Source organism: Nipponia nippon, unplaced genomic scaffold (assembly GCF_047370975.1).
Source record: "Nipponia nippon isolate SJK-2023a ecotype South Korea unplaced genomic scaffold, ASM4737097v1 scaffold_15, whole genome shotgun sequence".
Classification (NCBI taxonomy): Eukaryota; Metazoa; Chordata; class Aves; order Pelecaniformes; family Threskiornithidae; genus Nipponia; species Nipponia nippon.
Genome location: NW_028262331.1, coordinates 13,301,482 through 13,324,449, shown reverse-complemented (window position 1 = coordinate 13,324,449; position 22,968 = coordinate 13,301,482). Strand labels below are relative to the sequence as shown.

Sequence of the window (22,968 nt, the reverse complement as noted above, 5' to 3'; positions counted from 1 at the left end):
TGCTTCTTTTGATGCAGCCCAGGATACGGATGGCTTTCTGGTCTGCAGGTGCACATTGCCGGGTCATGTTGAGCTTTTCATCAACCAACACCCCTAAGTCCTTCTCCTCAGGGCTGCTCTCTATCCACTCTCTGCTCAGCCTGTATTTGTGCTTGGGATTGCCCCAACTCATGTGCAGGACTTTGCACTTGGCCTTGTTGAACTTCATGAGGTTCGCACAGGCCCACCTCTCGAGCCCGTCAAGGTCCCTCTGGATGGCATGCTTTCCCTCCACCGTGTCAACTGCACCACACAGCTTGGTGTCATCAGCAAACTTGCTGAGGGTGCACACAGCTGTCCATGTTGCTGACAAAGACGTTAAACAGTGCCTGTCCCCATACCGACCCCTGAGGAACGCCACTCGTCACTGGTCTCCACTTGGACATAGAGCCATTGACTGCAACTCTTTGAGTGTGACCATCCAGCCAATTCCTTATCCACTGAGTGGTCTATGCACCAAATCCATATCTCTCCAATTTAGAGACAAGGATGTCATGTAGGACAGTGTCAGATGCTTTGCCTAAGTCCAGGTAGATGATGTCAGTTGCTCTTCCCTTACCCACCGACGCCGTAACCCCATCGCAGAAGATCACCAAATTTGTCAGGCACAATTTGCCCTTAGTGAAGCCATCTTGGCTGTCACGAGTCACCTCCTTATTTTCCATGTGCCTTAGCATAGTTTCCAGGAGGATCTGCTCCATGATCTTGCTGGGCACAGAGGTGAGACCAACTGGCCTGTAGTTCCCTGGGTTGCCTTTTTTCCCTTTTTAAAAATGGGGATTATGTTTCCCCATATGAAGGAGGAGATCCAGAGCTGTCTGAAAGCCCAGAGCCAGGATTGTTTGAAATCTCAGACAAGTGATTATGAGAGACTTGTCTGAGGCCAATCTGCTAGCCTGCCTCCTGTGCTGCTTCTTATATGTGTCCAAGAAGCTGCCTCCCGTTTATATGATTGCACTCTAGTAAACAGTTTTTCATGCGGATATGGGCAGCAGATGTTACTCATGCCTGTGTGAACACTTCAATGTGTTTACAACAGGGTACGTTCCTCAGATCTAGTCCTATTAAACAATGGATGTAGCCACCAGAAGGAAGTCCCACTGGTTACAGCCATTCTGTTACAGCTTGCTCAAAACACTTTGAAGGGTGGTCACACCATCCCTCTTTGGGCACTCAAGGGGATTGATTCACAAATATGAGCAAAATAAAATTAGATGGCTTAAGTGACTGCAACCCCAGCTGTATCCCCACTGCCTGGTTCCCAGAAGGGGTCATCCCTGCAGCAGGGTTGTTGGTAGAATGCAACTCCTGAGTTGCTGTAGTGACAGCCCATTCTTAAGGGCATCAATACTTGTCTGGCTCCTCTGTGAAACAGTTCAGGAAGCTTAACTAGAATAAAAATGTGCACTTTTTCATCTGAAGAATTGTCTTTTAGTTTAATTTTTCAAATGGGCTCAGAGAAGCACCAGTGCTGCTGCAAGGGCAGGGCAGAAGCAGGCAGAGGGAGAGAGATAACCTTCCCTTTTGGGAGCAGCTAGCTGTTATGTCAGTTTTGCTGCCTCACAAAACTATGCCCTATGGTTATTTTTGGTGCTGGGCTGCCTTAATCTTCTGGAGAGTGAATGAAGGATTAACATAGTGTGCTTATGGCATTTGGAAGTTAAGTTTTTAGGAAAAAAAAAAAAATCTTAATTCAGCATGTGCTAGTAGGTGGAAATGCTTAAATTGTTAGGGATGGGAAAGGTAAGTGTCCATGGTATCCATTCCTACAATTCAGTTAGGGGTTAAATCTTTTTTTTTTTTTTTTTTGGCTGCTTTTTAAGACCTCTAACCCAAAGTTGACTATCAAGCTGTCTCTAGAGGGAGAAGACTTTACAGAGACCAGCTTTGTACCTATAAATAATGTACACAGCAGAGTACAAAAATGGAGTCAGGGAGAGGCTCCACCTTACCTGAACATAACTGCGAGGGCTGGTATTGTGAGTTCTGTGAGGATAGCTGTACCCCTGGTCAAGCAGAAGGCTGCAAGGAGCACTGTCGCCTCTGTCATCCATATTGACTAAACTACTTTGGAGATCTGGGTCTTCCTCCAACATTTGAATATCAACTGGTAAATTATGACTGCATTGTACTGAAATACATTAGATTTCAGGGGCCAATGTGGCAAGGTTTTGAATAGTATGGTTGTATACTTGGAACTAAACATCTGCTTGAGTGCTTTGTTAGGTTGGATGTATTAGAATATAGAGCATTTTGCGAGTCTGAACCCTTGCTATAAATGAAAACACTGTGGCAAAAAAAATGTAAATAAATGTCACACATACTTTGTATAAGAGCCCTCCCTAATATCTATAAATATGGTAATTTTCCCAATTTTGAGTCTTAAAATGGGAGACAGACACAAGAAATATTACAAAGCCAGCATTTTTCTTTTCATGGATTAATTTTATAGTTTCAATTTTAACTTACCTGAAAACACTTGATGGAAATTAAAGGTAGTGTCTTAAAGAGGATTGCCTTTGAAAGGAAATTATTTGTTCTTAGAAAATCACTAGAATAGCTTCTCAGTTTAACTGCATTTTCGTATGAGTTCAAAACTCATCTCAGGTCAGACTCTCCAGGAAAACTTTCTCATGATTTCTGTAGCAGTTGATTCATTCCTTGCTGCCTTCATTTTGCAGCTTTAAATGGCAGGTTCTCTGAAAAGCCACCTACTTCAAAGCTGTATAAAATAAAGCTTTGAATAAGTGATTGAGTTAGAAATTATGCTGGCTGTGCCCAACTTTGTGCCCAACTTTGGATGTGGGAATACTTGGCACTGGGTGTGGAATTCCAAGGAAAATTACCTCTTTCCTTTGCATGAGACCCTGCTGGTTTGCCAAACTCAAAGAGCAGTAAGAAGGAAAACTGCTGCAGGTGAGGAGGCACAGAAATCTCTGGTTTCCCTTTTCCACAGAGAACGCATCCTGAACAACTGTTGAATATTAGTACGCAGTGTAACTGGTGCAATGTTGTGCTAGTGATGGGATTAAGATAAAGTATAGCTTCTGAAGACTGCATGTCCCAGCACGGCAGGTTGGCGACCCCAGGCTATGGTGCAGCACTGCATGCTGGAACTTGTAGTACCTTTAAAATGCATCTCTGCACTGAGCGGCAGTCACCCACCTTGTAGACACACGTGCATTTAGCCACCTCGTGGTGTGGGATGCCTGTGCTTCATTTGCTAGGTGTGTTACTGAAGGTGATGGGCCCCAGGTTGTATTATTTTGGACTTTTTAAAATTTGTTTTTGCAAGCTTTAGATAATATAATACTGATAACATGACACTTCTAAGCAGCAAAATAGTTGCTTTGTCATTCACGAAGAGACAACCCACTGCCCCCTGTATTTAGATTTCTGATATATGTGTGTGCAGTTGATTTGTCCATAATTGTTTGCTTTCTTCAGAGCCTTTTGAAATTTATGTCTTCAAGCCAGTTCCTTATATTAAAAATAAATTCTTCCAAGCCACCAATAAAATGTCAACTGTGATTAAAGCCTGACTCCTTATTTTAAGACTTGTCTCCTAAAAAATGTGAGGTCACTCCACAAGTCAGTGTTTGAAAGGACTGTTATTCCTGAGAGCATGGGTAAAGCCCAAAGTTCATAGTTGCTTGCTTAAACGGTTTCACTGCATTTTAAATTGCTTTGCATTGTGCTGAAAGAAATGTAAACTGCAGGGCCAGCTTGGCACAGAACTCATGATATTTCAGGTACCTCAAATCTTGAAAAAAATCCTCTATATTAATGTAGAAGTTGGTATTTCTGGTAGGAAAAGTTTTTCTTCCTATGTATTAAAGAGGAGGGTGGAGTGGGAAGCTGTGCTTGAGGCATAATCTTTCAACTACGTTCTGTTGAAATAAAACTTGGGAACTGTAAAATCTCTGGGCAAGGGCTCTGTCTTTTGTACAGTGCCCAGCATAACAGAGCCAAGGTCTGACAGGGCTTTCTGGACACAGGAACTTTATTAATTTTGTTTACTGTTATTAAAATACTAAAAAAATATAGCAGGGCATTAAAGCTGCAAGTGCAAGCCCTGAGAAGTGAGGAAATACTATTTTTAAGATTGTTTATGCAGCCCATTTATTCTTTTTGTGCACATTAACTATAACGGTCTTTAATTACATGATCACATTTTCTTTTGCCTTTCTTCCTCCCCGTTTGCTGTGGTGCACACTGTGAGTATTTGGAGGTAATTAATCATACCGGACTATTGAACAAGTCGGAGCAGGACTCTGCCTTTGACTCCAGCCTATATGTGTCTATCTCGGGTCTCCCCATCCCTCTCTCTGCCCTTTTCTTACCCACCTAATTAACTCCTGCCTTGGTTCCTCACTGCTCTGCATTCAAATCAACACCCTTTGTCTCAGTGCTGCCTTGGTGCCTGTGGAGAATCCCTGGGTCTGTCTACGCTCTGCCTCAGTGTTGAACTGGGAGCCATTGGCCAGAGAGAGGCAATCTGAGGGGAAAGTCTTGCTGGCCTGTTCCTCCTGTAGTAAAGCATGCTCAGAGCAGAGGCAGGAGTTCAGGTCATTTAGCTGCCAAACACCCCCACACAACATGCTCCAGTGGGGATTATCAGAGGTTTGAAATCATATGAAATACGTTGCAGATCTTGACAAGTTTCAAGTTGTCTCCCCCTTCCACTCTCAGGCTTTCCAACAACCCGTTTTGGGTTTTTTTTGTTCAGCATCAGTCAAAATCTCCGGTGCTTCCCTCAGAAGTGGGCAGGAATATTTGTTGGAATCTACTTTTCCCTCACCAGAGCTGGTACTGAGCACGCACCGCGCTCAGCCAAGAGCGGCAAGGCCCGGGGAAGGGTGAGCAGCGGGGTCTGTCCCGGGCTGCGCTGCTGCCGGGCGTCTGCGGGTGGAGCCCAGGAGCAGACAGGGGCCCGGGCTCCGGCGGGAGCCGCCGCAGCTCAACCCTGTCTTTCCGAGGGTGCCGCTGCTGCTCCCGAGTTCTCCGTGACTGCGGCTTAAAACCCGGCAGCTACCGGTGCTCCTGCTTCACGTGCCTGATCAAATCCCCTCCAGCGTGGCCCTATTTGACGCTATTCTAATAACTTGCACAGCTCGGCAGCAGGGCACAGTTCATCCACTCGTTTACTGTAAAACGAGGCTCTGCTGCATCCCCAGCCGTCCTCTTCCCGGCTGACCCTGCAGCAAAACCCTACTGGGAAACGCGCCACTCCTCTCCAGGAGGCGAGGCTGCGGCGCCGGGGTGTGAAACACCCCACTTCTGTGGAAGCGAAGGCGCGGGGCTGCTCGCCAGGCTCGGAGGCCTGACTCGGCAGCGAGAGCAGGGGAAGGAGATGGCTTCGGCGTAGCCCCCTTTTCCGCCTCAGCCGTGTTTGTACGGGGGGGGGGGGGGGGGGGGGAAGGCCTACCCGCCCCTAGGCAGCCCCGTCTCCGGCAGCACGGCCTCACCTGCCGCTGCCCCCGGGGAGGGGGCGGCTAGGCGGGGCCCACCCGGGCTGACGCCGCGATGGCGTAGCAGGGCTGGGCTGGCTCCCCCCACACCGCCTCGCCTCGCCTCTCTGCCGGGCGGCGGGCGCTTCCTTTTCCGCCGGGCGGCCGGGGCGGGGCGGGGCGGGGGGCGGTCGCGGCGGCGCGGCTCGCTGATTGCAGGGCGGGCGCTGCCAGTCCGCCGCTTCCCCCGCGCTAGCCGCGTCCCAGTGCCGGAGCCGCACGGCCCAGCAGCGAGCGCCCAGCCCGGCCCGGCCCTGCTCAGCCGCCCCCCATGGAGGAGCAGCCCCACCACCACCATCACCACCATTACTACTACTACAGTCACCACCACCACCACCACCCGCAGAGCGCCTACCTGCCGCCGCCCGACGGCCGAGCCCAGCTCAAGCCGCCACTCCGACACGAGCATAAGCACGGCGGCCCGCAGCACCAGGAGGCGCCGAAGCGGAGAGCAGGTCGGGGCGGGCGGGCGGGCGGCGGGCCGGGGCCTGTGACCTTCGCGGGGTGACGGCGGGGCCCTCCTCCTCCTCCTCCTCCTCCCCCGGCCCGGCTGGAAGCTTCTCCGCTGCGCTGGGGCCGCTTCCTGTCCGCCATGTTGGGGCCGGCGCGGCTGCGGGAGCTGCGGGGCCCGCCGGCACCGCCACAGCCCGCCGGGCACGTGGGGCCGGGCCGCGCCGCTCGGAGGGGCGCTGTCCCCCGCCCGGGCCGCGCCAAGCCGAGCTGGGGGGGCAGTGGGGGGCGAGGTGCTGGTTAAAAATTGATGAGCGTGAAAAAATCAATGAGTCAGATAAGGCGGAGGGGCCCGGCCCGGCCCCGCCGGCGGGAGCGGGGCGGCGGCGCGGCCTGGCGGGGCCCGGCCCGGCCCGGCCGGGGGCCTTCGTCCGCCTCCTTCCCGGCCGCCGCCCGTAGCCGGGAGGCGCGGGGGCTGGGGCCGGGGCTGCTCTCTCCGGGTCGGCCGGGAGAGGGGCTGTGGCGAGCCAGCGGCGTACCGGCGCGCTGGGCGGGCGGCCCTGGCTACGGCGGGGGGGGGGGGGCTGCTCCCGGGTAGGGTCGGAGCCCCCGTCTCATCCTGGGGGGCTGCGCGGCTGCTGTGTCTTAAAAAATCCTATTTGGGGACTTCTGTGGGTTCAAAGTAAGTGTGTGATTACAAGAACGGCCAGAATGCCGTGCACGTTTTCCCCCCCCCCCGCCTTACAAATTTTTATTTATATAATCAGGCGGGAGATGGGAAGAGACCTGACTTGCGTCAGGAAGAAGGGTTGGTAGTGCCACAGGGCCACGCAGGGTGCCCTCGTGTGCAGCCTCTGGAGTGGGGGTAGGGAGGGACCTGATCAGGCATACGCTAAAATAAGTTACTGAGCAAAAATAAGTTGAGTAGTCATTTCACTGTTTGCAGCGTGCCCAGGGTTTTAATATGCACTTACTCTGAAGCCCTCCCTCTCCAGCTATGAAACGATTTGTGAGGCTGCTAAATACTCTTCACCTGTTCATTTTGATATCCTTTTTTTTTTTCTCCCCTAAATTTTGGTTACTGCACCTCTGTGTCAAGGCCAGAGCCAGCTGTGCCAAATGTTGATTTGGAGAAAACTCAGGCAGCTGAGTTGTGAATACTTGAAAATTGGAACTAGAAACTGCTGACACACTGACTTGCTGAAATGGATTTTGTTCTTCATTTTATTCTTTCGCTCCTCATCTGTAATGGTCTTATGACCACTCTTATTGTTTTGTTTCATTAACAAGTGGTGTCAGAAGTCTTGAGTCATACAAGGTCAGTTATAACACATTGCTCTTGAGAAGGCTTCCTGTGTATGTTATTCTGAAATACTTAATTTTTAGTCCTTGCCCATCCTATCAGTTTTCTCTGGGATGAAGTATTTATGGTTAATATTCTTAACAGCATATTTGAAAGTTATAGTGGAACTTGTGGTGGTTACAGATACTTGCGTGTAGTAAAATCCATTTTGATCCCTCTCAGCAAACTCAGTTGTGGAATTTCTGTAAAGATTCCTACAAGGATTCTTGTGTTCCCGACTTGCACAGAACTTGAGCAGTTACATCTGCCAGACATCTGAGGCTCCAGGATGTTAGGATAACAATGATTTTTAGTGTAGCAGTTAATTTCAACAACATTGGCAACAAGAAAAACATTCTTTTTCAAGCTGGACTTTTGCCTGCTCTCATTCTTGGGGGGCTCCGTGTGCCGTGCTGACTTCGCGCCACCATGGCTGCAGATGAAGCCTTAGGTGGGTCAGTTGTTGTGGGAGATAAAAGGCTTTCCACCCTCGGGAAGGAGGGCGGGAGAGTGGGGTGAGTAAGAGGGGGAGCTAGGATAGCGCTCTTCCCGGAGGAGCGGGTGCAGTAGGATGGAGTCCCTCTGCTCAGTCCACAGCTGGAGTGTATTTGCTGAGTTGGCTACAGCGTGTTCTTCCCGACTCTCAGTGGGGCTTCAAGGCTTCTCTTGGGGCATTGTAGCTGGGGTCCTCCAAAGCAATAGGTCTCTGGCCAGAGATTTTAAAAAAAAAAAAAAAAAAATTGAGGAAGATGAGGTGGTTCAGTCTGGACTGTCCTGGGCTTCCACCTTCACTTGAATTGCACTCTCAAGATTCATTTCAGAACCGTAAGGCCTAGAAATGAACTTGAGAAGCAAAAAGGAAAGCTGAGTATACAGCATAATCTCAGGGTTTGATGAGTTGGAGCCCTCAGCAAGTACTGTACTGCTTGGGTCTCAAGCTGGTACTGGGTCTCCCAGGGACTCTGAAATAATTAAGTTTCTCAGTGGGCAGGAGGCCAGTTGCCAGTGGTGGTGGAAGGGTGCTTGCAGGGATACATTTCTTCCCAGTTTTAGCACCTTTCCAAAGCTGAAGAACACATGTAGGGAGGTGTTGGTTGCTATTTTGAAATGAAGTGAGGAGATGCAACTTCCAACTGGACTTGCATGTGTCCTTTTGGAAAACGGCTTTTTTTTTTTTTTTTTTTCCCCTTTCTTTGCCCCTTACTAGAGATGGCATTTGAGAGGAGGGTGGGAAGGAGGGCTGCTAGTGTTGCAGTTCTGGGAGCTGATGGAGATGATAGGAGTTGGCCCTTGTTCACAGTATGGATGCTGAACTTCAACAAATCTTGTAGCAAAGGCAGCGGATCCCTCTGTCTTGAAGCATCCTGGGAATTAATTTTTTTCCTCTGTGTGACCTGGAAATAGTAGCTGATGAAATAGCTCTCCAGCTTGCCAGTGATCTTTAGTACAGTATAGTGTCCTTACATAGTATCTGCATATACTTTTGCTTTGTTTTGTTATCTATACATCACACTGTTGTATGTGAAAGTCAGTAGCTGCTGGTACTTTCTGCTTAACCTTTCTTGCCATGGCTTCCATCAAACAAGCATGTGCTTTTGTATGTCAGAGACTAGATGTTTTCCTATTTTAAAATGTCTGCTTGAGGAAATTGGATGTGTTTGGGACTGATTACAGCTTTCTGCAATCAGAATTTTAACATTTCACATTCTAATTCTTGCCTTTTGTTGTTTTTGGCTTTCTTCTAGGCTACGGAGAGCTAAATGGTAATGCAGGAGAGAGAGAAGTGTCATTAAAGGGCTTGTGCTCTGATGAAACCACCACCCCAGGATCCAGGGTACCCAATGGCAGCCAGCAGCTTGTAGACACTAATGTGACCCCAAAGCAGACTGTGAAGGCCAGTGCTTTGGGGAAAGCTGGAATCAAACCCAAGAACTTCATTCAGAAGAATAGCATGGACAAAAAGAATGAGAAGTCCTATGAAAATAAACTTAGAGAAAGCCAGTCCTCAGACAAGCCAGAGGGAGTGTCTATTCCAAATGGTGTGGTAACCAATAATTCTAGCTATATCACGAATGGCTATGTAGGCAAAGGAGCCGATAACGATGGTAGTGGCTCTGAGAGTGGATATACTACGCCTAAAAAACGGAAAGGCAGGCGCAACAGTGCCAAGGGTTGTGAGAACTTGAACCTAGTACAGGACAAAATAATGCAACAGGAGGTCAGTGCACCAACCTTAAAACAGGAACTTGAGAGTTTCAAGCCTGATTATAGTGAACAAAAGGGGAACCGAATTGAAAATACTAAGCCTGTTTGGAAATATGAGTCTGGGGCTGGTGGAGCAGGCCGGGGAAAGCATGGGCTTGGGGATGTACAGCGAAAAAACTCTGATGCCAAACCTGGGATTAGCAGCAAGAAGTTCGATGACCGGCCCAAAGGGAAGCATGCATCGTCGGCTACTTCTAAAGAGGACTCATGGACCTTATTTAAACCACCCCCAGTTTTTCCAGTGGACAATAGCAGTGCTAAAATTGTTCCCAAAATAAGTTATGCAAGTAAAGTTAAAGAAAACCTCAACAAAGCAGCTCAAACCCCATCCACATCATCTTTGTCATCTTCGTCATCTGCTGGGGAAACTCAGGCGCAAACATCAAGTCGACTGTCCCAAGTCCCCATGTCTGCTATGAAATCTGTTACTTCTGCTAGCTTCTCGAATGGGCCGATTCTAGCAGGGACTGATGGAAGTGTGTATTCTCCAGGGACCCAGCCGCTGCTCTCAACTGCTGCTAGTACTGTACCATCAACCTCCTCTGAGTCAGTACCCCAGGACATGAGTACAACTTCAACAGCTCTCGAACAAAAGAAATCTAGCCTTTTTATCTACCCTTCAAATATGCAAACTGTGCTTCTGGGTACAGCGCAAGTCGATTTCCCATCGCAGACGAATCAGCAGAACCTGGGAGATATCTTCCAGAATCAGTGGGGCTTGTCTTTCATAAATGAGCCCAGTGCTGGACCTGAAACTGTTGTGGGGAAATCTGCGGATAATCAGTTAATGGAAGTGACGTTTCAAGGGGAATATCCTGCCACTTTGGTTTCCCAGTGTGCTGAAATTATTCCCTCAGGAACTGAACAACCTGTGTTTCCTAAGGCTTATGAGCTGGATAAACGGACTAGCTCTCAAATTCTTACTGCTGTTCTTAAGCCTGGGACTGCTGTTGAGGGTGGTGTCTTAGCTTTGGAGTCGCATCACACAGGTGACCTACAAAAGGCAGACACCGGTAGCCAAGGTGCTTTAGTGTTTCTTTCAAAAGACTATGAAATAGAGAATCCTCTGGCCTCTCCTACGAACAATTTGCTAGCCTCCGCCAAAGAACAGAGGTACCAGAGAGGCCTAGAAAGGAAAGATAGCTGGGGTTCTTTTGACCTGAGGGCTGCTATTATATATCACACTAAAGGTAATGGCTTAACTTGCTGCCTAAGGGCATTCTCTTCTTTTTTTTTCTATTTTTTTAAGTGCAATATTCTAACATGATCTATTCCTTACAGCTATTCTGATTGTTTTGAAAATGAGCTTTTTGCTTTTCTATCTCTAATGGCAATAACGGTTTGGGAAAGTCATTCAATGGTTGTTTAATTAATGTTAAGAGGTATTTGTTTCCCCGTTCCTACAGACAAGCGTAAGTGATGTTCATAGGGATAATAGCTAGTGTGTTTTACGTTTTCATTCCTATGGAACAAGCAGGTTCCTTCTAAGCTTCTTGGCATTGGAAGGACTTAAATGTGTAGGTTCACCTGCTCTGTTCCAGCTCTGCCAGGTGATGTTCTGTCACCGAAAAGGCTTCATAGTCCATGCGCACACCTCTGCCATCAAAGTGTTGCAGCTTTTCCCCTGGGCAGATCAGGCCATGAAATCATGGCTTTGAAGGAAGAAAAGAAATATTCCTACAGCTTTTCATGGTGTGCTTGTTTTATTTTTTTTAAGCGAACCCCCCCACACACACTTTTCCTCTGCCCTTCTTGAGTATTGTGGCGACAGCAAGACAGATCTTTGCTTATCAACTCTTCTGTAAGCTGCAGATTGAATTCTCTCATTGTTTTTGTAGGCCAAATCTTTCAGATGGTTTTATTGCTTTCATGGAGTCCTTTGTAGTCCAGCTCCTTTTTTTCCTGTTTTTTTTTGAGACTGAAATGACTCAAACACAATACAGACGCTTTAAACTGGGAATGAAGAGAGGGAAGCCTGTGGGACGGCTTGCTTTCTGCTTGAGCCTCAGCCCCAGAAGCTCTGAGGTCTGGTGGCAGTTCTTGGCTTTTGGTCCTGGCTCAGTGTTAGCGGTAGCCCAGCTGTGTGTTCCCTTTTGCCACGGTGTTACTTACCTATCCCTGATGAACACTGGGGCATTTGGTTTTTATTTGACACACCCCCCCCTTCTCCCTGCATCCCCCACCTGTTTTAAACTCTAGTATTCTTGAGAACAGTGTTCATCAATTGATTTTATCTGGGTCTTTGTCCTCTACCCACTGCTCAATCTATTCCAGTATTAAAGCAAGCTTTCTGTTCTCATTTCTTGTGCCAGCCTGCAGCCTGAATCCCAGTTTCTCGTCAGAAATTCGGGGTACCGGAAACCATAGCACAGTGTAGAAGGGAAGTCCTACGCAATCATCCTCTTAACAGTTCACAAATTTTTCTAACACTTAAAGTTTGTCTCGTTTGTGGTTTTGATCAGCCTGAACTTTCTTGTAGAAAAGCAACTTTTGTACAGCTGTAGCAAGACTCATCAGCTCTCCCCTTCTCACTAGCTGTGTGAAAGACAGACCCCAGTAAAAAAATAGTAGCAACAGGAAAATAAAGAACACTCCTTTCCCATGTCCTCTTAAGGAGGTGTTAACTTCAAAGTCTGGCTGCGTTCAGTTCTTCGAAACAGAGGAGTTAATTACATTCAATGGCAAGAATGGACACCTAAAGCACCCTTGTGATGCCCTGGGGAAACAGGTTCCTGCCCCACCACTCCTCTGTGCCAGTTTATTTTTCAAGCTGTGTTTGTGCCAGCCTCAGGGTGTTACTTAGGGGTGAAAGATGATGGATGTTTCTAATCGATGTTGTCATTAATGCAGTGATAGGGGTGCTCCAAACAGCTTGAGCATGTCTTTCTCCTATTTAGTCTTCAGGTGTTATTGCTAGTTTACAAAGCAGGAGATCAGTACAGGTCTTAGTACATCTTCTGTGACAATGTTGGGTGTTGTGTGTGTGTTCAAGTCCATTGGGGTGAGTTGGGTTAAGGGGTATTGGGAGGAACGGTGCCTTCCTCTGCCCCATGGAGGTGGAAAACACTGTACCCTCCTCATGGCTGTGATTCTGCAGCCAGAGCCCAGTGGGTGAGCTCTTGTGGCACAGTGTGCTGCAAAATGTCTAGAAAACATCTGCGAGGGTGTGCGTGTGCAGGACAGCAGTGTAGTGGTTAATTCCCACACCATTCTCTCAGTTTATCTTGGGCTGTTTTTCTGAGGTCCTACTCCTAGCCAGCCAGTTCCTCTGCAATAAGAAATAAATTATTTCACTCGCTTATTTTCTACAAGCTGCCTTCCCCTCCTTCTTGTTTGGGAGAGCATGCGGGTTTGCCTAGGCTAGTGTTAGGGTGTTCCGAGCAGATGGATCCTCAGATTGTTTGGTTTTGGTTTCAAGAGAAGGGTGAACTTCTCCCGCTTCAGATTGATCTGTTTGCTTTTGAGCAAAGTCTCGATAGTTTGATCTTCAAATCTGTCCTGCCTCTGGGGTTATGGACACAAAGAGAAACGATTATGGGTCAAGGACAGGGGTGAGCGAGGAGCACTGGTGGGGTCCCTACCCTGAGCTCATCCATATGTGGTAGTTCAGTGCAAGCTACCCGTGGTGCAAGGATGAAGCTCTGGGTGTTGCAGTGAGGAATGGGCTCTAGCATGAGCAGTTGCGGTGCTTCGACCTGTGTGTTGCAAGCTTGCACCCTTGTTTGCACTGTTCGTGTCTGTAGCTGTGATCAGGTTATGCGGATCCTCATCTTGGACTGTAAATAGGCTATGGGAAAGCTTCCAGGTAGCTTTGTTCCAGCAAACCAGGCTTTCCTGTGCACGGTTTGCCCGGTGACTGCAATGGGCATTATAGATTGTAATTGCTTCACAGCTTCCCTGGGAGAGGATGGATGGAGGAAGTAACACACAGGGTGGGCTGGCTCTGGTACAGTAATCCTGTTTAAACCACCGCAGCATCGTGCATCCTGGCAAGGCTGTGCTGGGGTGTAAGGCTGGGTGGCTGCAGAGTGGAGTGACGTCCTGGTGGAGGAAGCTGTGCTCATTTGCGTATGCCTAGATTGCTTTTTCCCCAGAAGTCAGGGCACTGGCAAGGCTGATGATGCGTCCTCCTGTTCTTCTCTTGGATGCTTTTTGTGCTGATTTCCTCTGTGCCCCTGCACTGTGCCTTGCCTTTTTTTTTTTCTCCTTTTTAAAGGGCAGAAAGACTCCCTTGATCATCTGATCTGCTTGACTGTAAAGCACGATCCTTCAGCGTGGCTGCCTTCATTGACAGCGCGTGCTGCTCAGTGTTTGTGACAGTGCCTTGAAACACTTGTGGGTGACATACCTGATTTAGCAAGGTAGATCTGATTTAGTTGAGCAGTGGTAGGCCTACTGTTTATGTGATTGGAGATAGGGACGGTCGCTTAGTATGGGAGACTGAAAGCACCAGGAAGGAGTGATGCTCTCCCTTAGGGACATTGTCCCTATCTAGCTTAGAACTGAATATCTGCCTTGGTGTTGCATTGCCAAAATCCTAATCTTTTTGAGGTAAAACTGGTCCTCGCAGACTTTTTGGTCCTTCAGAAGAGGAGGCTGGGGTTATCTCAGTTTTACTTCTGTTAAAATCAGTATCTTATTGCTTTAGTCCTCCTCCTTTTGTCATGTTTGGGCAGTTGCAGTGTTCCAGGCCAGGCTGGCTGTCACTAACACTGGGCTCTATATGGCAAACTTTGTGGTAGGAAGCTTAGTAGTTTGTTTGTCCTTAACTAAAAAGCTAATAATCAAGGTTTCCAGTTCAGCTGCACAGTAGCAAAGACTGCATAGGTGGAAGAGAGAAAACTGCAGTGTTTCCCTCTTCTGTCTTGCACCTAAGTTTCTGCCTGTGCTGCTGCTTTGTTCCTTCTCATAATCTTGGTTACACCAGCATCTCTGCTCACATGAAGAAGCAGAAGAGCAGCATGGAAAAGAGAGCAAGGCAGCGTGGACCTGCCAGGAGTGGCGTTTGCTGTAATGGTGAATTGGGTCAGAAGAAATAGCAGAGCTGTGAATTCAGCAATTTTTATCCTTTACGTTGGGGGGGGCGGGCAGGCAGCGGGGAAGCCTTGGTTTCCCATCCCCCTTGGTGGGAAGGGGTTAGATTCACTCTGTTGCTTATGGTCTTGTGGGGCAAAAGCTGATTTAATTCTTCTTTGAGGGTCTGCTTTTTCCAGTTGTCAGGCTGAGTACAGTGTATTCAGTACAGCAATGAGTCTCCGCAGCATTGAATTTTTAGTCTTTGCTTTGTTTCCGGGGTAATCCCCTAACTTAATCATTGCATCCTGCCGATAGAAACAGAAAAATCAGAGGAGGATAGTCCCTCTTTATTTGTTTTAGCACTTCATTTTGGGGACAATTGCCAGTTTATATGTTAGATTTATAAGAACAAAGAACTAGTACTGTAGCATTGTGCAGACACTTATATTTGCAGGGGCAGCCTCTCTAGCAAGGAAAATATGTGTAAAAGTGCCTGTCTTAGCAAGTTATCACAGAAAGACTTTTTTCCCCTCCAACGTTATGTACCAGTACTGCTATAAAGTTTATTGACCTAGGAGGAATCTCACTGTAATTCACCAGAGTGTGCCTTAGTCTGTTCCTGACATCAACACCTTCCTCCACCAACCCTTTGTTTCAGTGATAGTCCCCAGAAAATGTGGTTCCTCTCCTTGGAGCTTGTTAGGTGGATGTGGCTGGGGCTGTCGGCAGTTCCTCAGCAAACCATGATCCGGAGGGCTGTGGAGAGACCAGCTAATTGTAAAAAAATCCTGGAAAACATGAGGTTGGAAGGGGCATGGGAGCTGACCGTGTTTTGCCCCTGGCTTGGAGCAGGACTGGCTTTGACTCTGGGTTGTGCAAGGGTTTGTTGATGGCATTTTCTCCAGCTGAGAAGGAAGCGTGCCATTTCCCTGGCCGCCTCTCCTGTTTTGAGAATGGTGGCCCCTGCCTGTTGGTCAGATCTTGACCACCTTCTGCTTTGGAAAGCAGCAGTACTAAGTTTTGGGTCAGTATCTGAGAGGTAGACTCAGACGCATGGTGAGGATACCCCTTTTTCTACGCAGGGGTGAGTGAACTTGCCCTGGAAGCTTTATCCAGGGAAAGTGGGCTCAAGAAAAGAGCTCCTTGAGCCCAAGGAAGGAGGGCTGAAAGCAGGCTTGGGACCTCTTACATGACCAGCTTGTGGGGGCTGCCTTTTCTTCCACTCTGCATCCCTGTGCTTACTGCTCTGGTTAGCTGGAGCCAGGTGTTGTGCAGCGGTGGCTCTGCTGAGCTGCCTGTCCACCAAGTCCGTCACTGAAGTCTGTCCCACCACTATTACAGTGGTCACAGCACTTGTCACAGCACCTTGTGATGGTCGTAGGTGACCACAGCCTGTAACCAGAACTGGGAGGAAAACTCACTCTAATGTATTACCAAGTAAAGCAGAATAAATCATAAAATTCCATCTTAAGATTGAAGGAAAACGTTTTTGTTTTCCTCATTTTGTGTTGCAGCTAGCCCAAGACCTCCCGCCCCCCCCGTGAAGCTGTTTCAGTTGGTAAATGTGCTTAACCTGTGCTATCTGGTATGTGTGCTGCTGGCCAGGTGGAGGGGAGGACCTTGCTCTTGCTCTTCTGATGGCAGATGATACTCAGTAACAGTTGGTATTGCATCCAGTTTGCTGATGGTCTTTGGTTTTGTAGCTTTGTCAGGCTGAGCATCTGCCAGCCAATGTATTCAGGTGTTTGGGATTTACAGGACACTTTACACCACCCTCTCTCCTACCTGTCCTTCTGAAGAAGGAGAAGGAAGATTGAAGTCTGAAAAGGTTGAAGTGTTTGGGTGTTGGTTTGCTAGGTTTTTTTAAAACAGAATTTTGACAACTTAAAAGTTTTTTGGTGTGTTTTTGATAGTATCTCACTGTCCATTTTATTGTCAGGCACATCTTAATACAAGCAGTTCACATTCTCGTGGTGTCCAGTGAAGTTAGGACCAAATGGAAGTACAAAAGAAAACATGGTCTTTTGCATGGAGATACAGTAGCGGGTAGCGCTTCAGTCTCTGCCTTGTATTTGGTGCTCAAACGTTGCTCCAGTGTGGAGGAGCCAACAACTTCAGGGTAGTTTTCTGTCCCCTGCCTTTGGGGAAAGCTGTTAAAATAAATGATGTTCTTTAGCCGTTAGGAAATGATGCATCTAACTTCACTGAATGGAAAACTAGCTCTGCTGGAGGTAATTTTAGTAGCTGGTTCATTTTATTTCTGGGTAATCTGCATTGGACAGATGAGGGAGGTAGTACCTTGCTAGGTTGCTTATATCCCTGGGGTGTTAGAGGCTGGTTACTATTCCCAAAGCACTTAGGGTTCCCCCAATGAAAGTGCAACGTATTGCTGCTGTTATTGTGACACAAAAATAACAGACCTTGTAAAATTTTGTCAAGAGCCTTCCTTACAAAAGACTTAATTGTGCAGAAGGGGCTGGCAATATTTATTTGCATGCAATTTCCTGCCCCAGGGAGCTTGAGATTGTAGCAGACAAAGGACAGATGAAGGGTTGGAGAAGGGACACAAACACGCAAGCGATTCATCAAGGTGACACTTGGCACACATCATGCTGAGGCCACGAGTTTTGTAGGGTTTTTTCTTCTTTCTTTCCCATGCCAGTTAGTTTACTTATTGCGTTGTTTTGTGCTTTACTGCACATGGCATGTAGCTTAATAATCCATTGCCGTTCTTCGTTCCTAGCCCCTACCAAGGTCCTGTCACCTTCCTTTCTGGCAGAAGGGGGACTTGAAAGATTGTTCTTGCAGGTTGTTTTCCTACTAAATGCTCCTTTTCTATAATTTTGTTTCTTAAACTTGGGCGCAGGGTACAGTTAGTGTCTTTATAAATATTCTAGCTCACAAAATTCCAACTTGATAGTGGCTAAATGTAGTTATTTTTGAATAGGTCTCTAAAGATGTGACTTAATTTTGGGGATATTTTAAAGGGAAGAGCCTTCTGTTTCTTAATGTGAATGAAGAGAGCATTAAACTGCTGTTATTTCTTAGGTAAACAAAAGCATGTGCTCTTTCAGTGAGAATTGAGGAGGGTTTGTTTGTCTTTAGCCCACAAGTGTGTTGTAGAGGTAAATTGGGGGAAGAGCTGCAAGCCAAGCAGGCAGCTGTGTGTCTGGAGCATTGCACCTTGTTCTCGGATGATATGTTGGCAGCACTTTTGCAGTGATGTTAGCAGAGTAATCTTTGCATAGTGTGCTTCAGCAGATGCATGTTGTGAACCATGAGAAACTCGCTTTGTCCAGCGGTTCTGATTTCACACGTTAAGCGTCAACTTGTAAAAATCATCTCTCCGGACTACTTGTTGAGGCTGTAATGTGTGAAGCAGCATTGGATTCAGAGTAGTAAGCCCAAAGTTATATTGTGATTTGTAGGAGCAGAGAATGGCGATGACATTTCTGATGCTCAGTTTGGCCATCTGACCCTTAAGACCATGTTACATCCATCTCTCTGTCTTTTATCACTGGATCATTCACGTCAAATTCATACAATCCTGTGGGCTGGGTTGGTGATGCGCTGCTGGGCTGGATCGGGTTGGCTTTGTGTGAAAGCCTCAGCACAACTGCAGTGGTGTCATGCCACATTCAAAAAATTAAAGCATGTTTGGAGTTGTCTCTAACAGCAGCATAAATCTGCATAGTAACAATGGTCTTCTTGTTTTGCCTCCACAGAAATGGAATTGATTTGGAATTTGCAGAAGCAAGGTAAGGATATTGAAAGGAATAAGTAAGTCCTGTTCTGTCTGTTGGGATGGGTGTTGAGAGTGGGTTGTCTTGGTGTCCAGAGATGCCCAAGTTTGGTTCTTCAGTGCTTGCTGTTTGTAGTCTATCTGTGTGTTGGATTGTTAAAAGTTGGGACAGTAAGCTTTACCATAATGGTGTGGTGTTCAGAGAGCAGCAGTCTCTAAAAAAAGAAATAAAACCAGTGTCAAATTAGATTTAATGAGCCTTGCCTATGTGTATACAATAATTGCTTTCTATTTCTGGTGTTGGGTGCCACACCCAAGAATAAGTTTTAAATTCTGGTATATCCCCACACTTCACCTGTGAAGGTGTTCTGTGTTAGCTTGTGGGAAGAGCAGTAAGTGGAGACACATGCGCTTCTTGCAGTGTTGCTGCCCAGGGGTGTAACATGGGGAGCAAGCACTGCTCTGTTAGGTCAGCCAGGGCTCCTGAATGTATTTGCAGGAAGTGATGTCGCTGGGGGACCTAAGGACAACTTTGTTAATGGCTGAGTACCTTGCAGATCCCTTGTGAATGTTTTCAGCCATGGGTCCTGAAAGTAGCTTGTCAAAAACTTAGGATTTTGCTTGTTTTCCAGATCCCAAAAGGATAATCACTTATGATGAAGCCATGGATCGCCTGGATCAATGAAGGTAGCAAGAAAAGACTGCCTGTTATAACCTTTCTGCAGCATTTGTGCTGTTCATGGGGGACAAAAGGCTTTTATGCTCCTTCTAAATCTTCAGTGCAGCAGAGGAACCATAACTAGAATCACAGGATAATATATACAAATATATATATAGTTATTTAAAAATGGCAACTGAAAGTAATTAGACTTCTTAAGGAATCTGAAAATTTATTTCAACGAGACTACACACGTGATTATTTAATCTCCGGTACTGAATAGATTTTTTTGTTTGTTTTTTTGTTTTGTTTTTGTTTAAAGAGTGAATGCAAGTGATTAACGAATACAGACTCAATTTACAAGCCCGGTTCTAAAGTTTCTGCTGTCGTCTACATGGGCAACAGCAACCCACTGGAGAGGCATTTCCACTTGACAAGGTTTCTGTTTCTTGTTCTGTGGCTGTAGTGACACACTAATCACAGGGAAATCAGGATGATTCACCATTCTTCATCTCCCCTTTCCCTTCCACCTCCCCTATTTGTTTTTTTTTCTGTTTCGTTTTCCACTGAATGCTGGAGAAACGCCTTGAAGTTTGCAGAGTTTCTTTTTTTTTTTCCAGAGAATTATAATCCGCATGTTTTGCCAGGAGTAAAGCAGCCAGTCCTATGCTGGGGATATTGTCTTAAAGCATCATTCTTCTGGGGGAAAGATGGTAATACTGCAGTTCTAGGATGCATGGTGAAGTCACACAGTTGACCTGGCTCCGGTTACACGGTGGACTATTGCAACTGAAAAGTTCTTTCATTTTAAAAGACAACATGCAAAAATAAGCAATCTGTTTAGGCATTTAATATGGGGGGGAAAAAAAAAACCAACACTGTTCCCATAGTTTAATGCCATTGTATTACTGGGAGAGAAAAAGAAAAAGTATCTTCTGCTTTCAACTGTAGGTGCTTCATATTTGCTCTGTCTCCTAACACTAAATGTGCCGATTTTTTTCCCATGTTCATTGGAAAACTGAAGAGGAATTGAGTCTGCTAACTTTTACCCTTCTTGAATTATTTTTTTTCTCTTAAAAAAAAAAATCAAAAGAAAAAAAAAAGGAAAAAAAGAAAAAAAAGAAAAAGAAAAATGGGAATTTGAATCCTTTTGCATTTGTCCATAGAATGCCAATGGCTGGGCTTCCCGCACCTGCCTGTTGGAAATGCTCTTTTATATTTTAATGCAGTCTGTGTATTTCTGGGCTCTGCTTCTAATTCTCTTAATAAAAATATATTTTATTACAAAAATGGAGGACTTAGGAATGAAAATAATAATTTAAAAATTAAAAAAAAAAAAACAAAACACAAAAAAAAACAAGGAAAGGAAAGATTCCTAGCACCGGTAGAGGAGGCTGAGCAGACTGCCAGCTCTAGCTGTGTAGCCCACTCCGTCCCATTGCAGCTTGTGTAGCGTGTCCAAATCATCTTGGGGTTGGGTAGTTTTTTTCTGGGTTTTTTAAAAGGTGGAAAGGTCACAGGGTCCAGTGCAAGAGCAAGCAGTGAATGAAGCAAAAATGGGTTTTCTGACCTGCCCAAGCTCCACATGTACCTAGTGCTCATCATGGGTGTTTGTGGCTGAATACTGGCTAATATATGTCTCGGCATCAAGGTCAGCAGCAGTTGGTGTCTCCTAAAATTAGGCTGGACCCTATGGGGCATTACAGGAAGCAGATAAGCCCAAAACTTTTGCCTACCCCTTGTGCTTAGATTTATCCACTTTTTTCTTTTTTCTTTTTTTTTTTTTTGTTAACTAGGAGTATGTAGCATGCATTTTTAATTGTTTTTATTCGTTTAATAAGATTGTTCCTGAATGAGAAGCATGTCCCACCATGCTTATGTTCATGGTGGGACAATGAAACTTAATTCTGTACCTTTTGTAAGATTGCTAGCTTTCTGCCACGCTTAGTCTTAAAAGTTTGACTATGGATTGCCTACTCCATTTGATGTATAAAATACTATATAGTATAATACTGTAGTGTAATACTATATAGTAATCATGCATTGTATCAGTCCAGGTTCAGAAATGTGTGGTCGGCCAGTCGCAAATAGTTCTGTTTCACCTATAAACTGTACCACCTTTACAGGTGTGTGTATCTTTCAGATGTATAACATGTTTACAGATGTGGCCGATATCTAGTCCTCTGATGTTCCTATTTTTAATTCTGTTGAGTCTCCCAACCGCTTGCCAAAAGTCGGAATCGCCTCTGGCTCCACTGCGGAAGAGCTGGGGCGTGCCTGAGCTTTAAAGTGTTGAACAAACTGGACAGTGGGACTGGGAAGATTAAGGTGGAAGAAATGTTGTTTTGTATTGGTTTTTTATTATTACTATTATTTTCAAAAAGTTGAAGGCTAATAGCAAAGTTTCCAGTTTGTTTTACCGGCTTTAAGGCTCTGCTGTGTATTTATTTGCCTTGTGTAGTCACTTGTCGCCTTAAGGTCTGGTTTCCATTAAAAAAAAAAGGAGAGAAAAAAAGACAAAACCAAACCCTGTTTTGCTTACCTGGGGTCTGCGCTGTCCTGGTACCCCTGCTCCCAGATCCGCTCTCAGGGCTAGCGCAATGCGGAAGCTGAAAAAAAAGACAAAACCAAACCCTGTTTTGCTTACCTGGAGTCTGCGCTGTCCTGGTACCCCCGCCCCCAGATCCACTCTCGGGGCTGGCGCAATGCGGAAGCTGAACAGTAATAACCCATGCTGAATCTGACCCTGCGTGTTTAGAAAGATCTGAGTCTTGCTGAATATTTGAGGATGCTCGTCTTGGCCTAGTCCAGTCTGTCTTCTAAATAGCGAAAGAAGTGCTGAAAGAAACACAGTTCAAGCGATGGGTTGTGTTGTTTTTTCCCCAATGTTCGTCCCTACTGCTTTTCCCTCTGCGTGTGGCCCCTTGCCAGTGGTACCCATCCAGAAACACCCTCTGCAGCTTCTCTGCTGTATTTCTGACCATCCTCTCTTCAAATGTCTATTTGTCTGTCTCCATGAGCTCCACAATGCGTGCTCAGTGCTAAGCAGTTAGGAAATCCTCTCTCTGAGCTCCTGTAGTTCTGGCTTGCCAGTGCAGGCTGTGTTTCTGGGATAGACTATTGCCTAGAGCCAGGCAGGACCATGGAAGAAACTTCCTTGTGCCATTGTGTAACTTGCACTGTCGCTGTCTGCTGTCCTCCCGAAGTCCTCAGACAATTCTTTACTGAGCACTTATTAAAAATATCTTAAGATTTAATCTGTTTTCTGATTATTTTTGTGTAAACTTATAAAAAAAATGAAATTGAGCTGTGACTAATTTAGCACATTTAAATAATGCTAAGGTGTTACTGATAAGTCTTATGTTTTGGGGTTTTTTTGGTTTTGTTTGACTCCGAGTATTAGTACTGTAGCATAAACCAAATACAGCCCAGGAGAGGGTGCAGCAGCCTTCTCTCCTGGGTCTGCACCCAAGGGTGTCTGTGCATGCCCGCGTGCGGGGGGGCGAGGAGTTGACTGTGTGCGAGCGTCTTACTTAAGGAGAGTGAACGTGTATTTATTTGTGCCATTGTTTTCATTACGCTGAGTAAAGTTTTAAAACATAAACCCTTAAATATGTGTAGTATTGGAAAGTGGCACTAAGGGTGAAATCATGACCTATTTTTTTATTAGCTATGAAGATACTTATTCAGGTTAAGGCTTCTCTCCCATTTCTGATCCCATTGTGGGTCTGACGAGTCCCTTCTCTCCGGTCCCCTTGCTAGGCTTTCTGTTTATTGGAATAACAATTCCTGCATGGCCATGGGCTGTCGCTCCCCACTGCTCCTCCTCTGCCGGCAGGTCCTGTTGGGTGTCTTGTGCAACACAGGCTGGAGTGCATACCACCAGCCAGATCCAGCACCGGATCTGCTTTCTCTTTGGTGGATCAGGGAGTGTTTCCTCCACTCC

The 22,968-nt window shown here is 46.3% G+C and overlaps 1 protein-coding gene across 4 annotated transcripts in view; it reads left to right on the top strand.

The window, feature by feature from the left end:
* The first annotated feature begins 5,569 nt into the window (after positions 1-5,569).
* NUFIP2 (nuclear FMR1 interacting protein 2) overlaps positions 5,570-22,968 on the top strand; it is a 37,986-nt gene continuing 20,587 nt past the window's right edge. The window contains exons 1-5 of one of the 4 annotated variants that reach the window (XM_087752110.1): positions 5,571-6,004; positions 9,087-10,796; positions 18,348-18,380; positions 18,997-19,051; positions 19,643-21,741. In XM_087752110.1, coding sequence (XP_087608236.1) covers positions 5,821-6,004; positions 9,087-10,796; positions 18,348-18,380; positions 18,997-19,049 — 1,980 coding nt within the window. In that variant the 5' untranslated portion in view covers positions 5,571-5,820 and the 3' untranslated portion in view covers positions 19,050-19,051; positions 19,643-21,741. Of the gene's footprint in view, positions 6,005-9,086; positions 10,797-18,347; positions 18,381-18,996; positions 21,742-22,968 lie in introns of those variants that run through there. The other 3 variants (XM_087752109.1, XM_087752111.1, XM_087752108.1) reach the window with 3 other exon arrangements.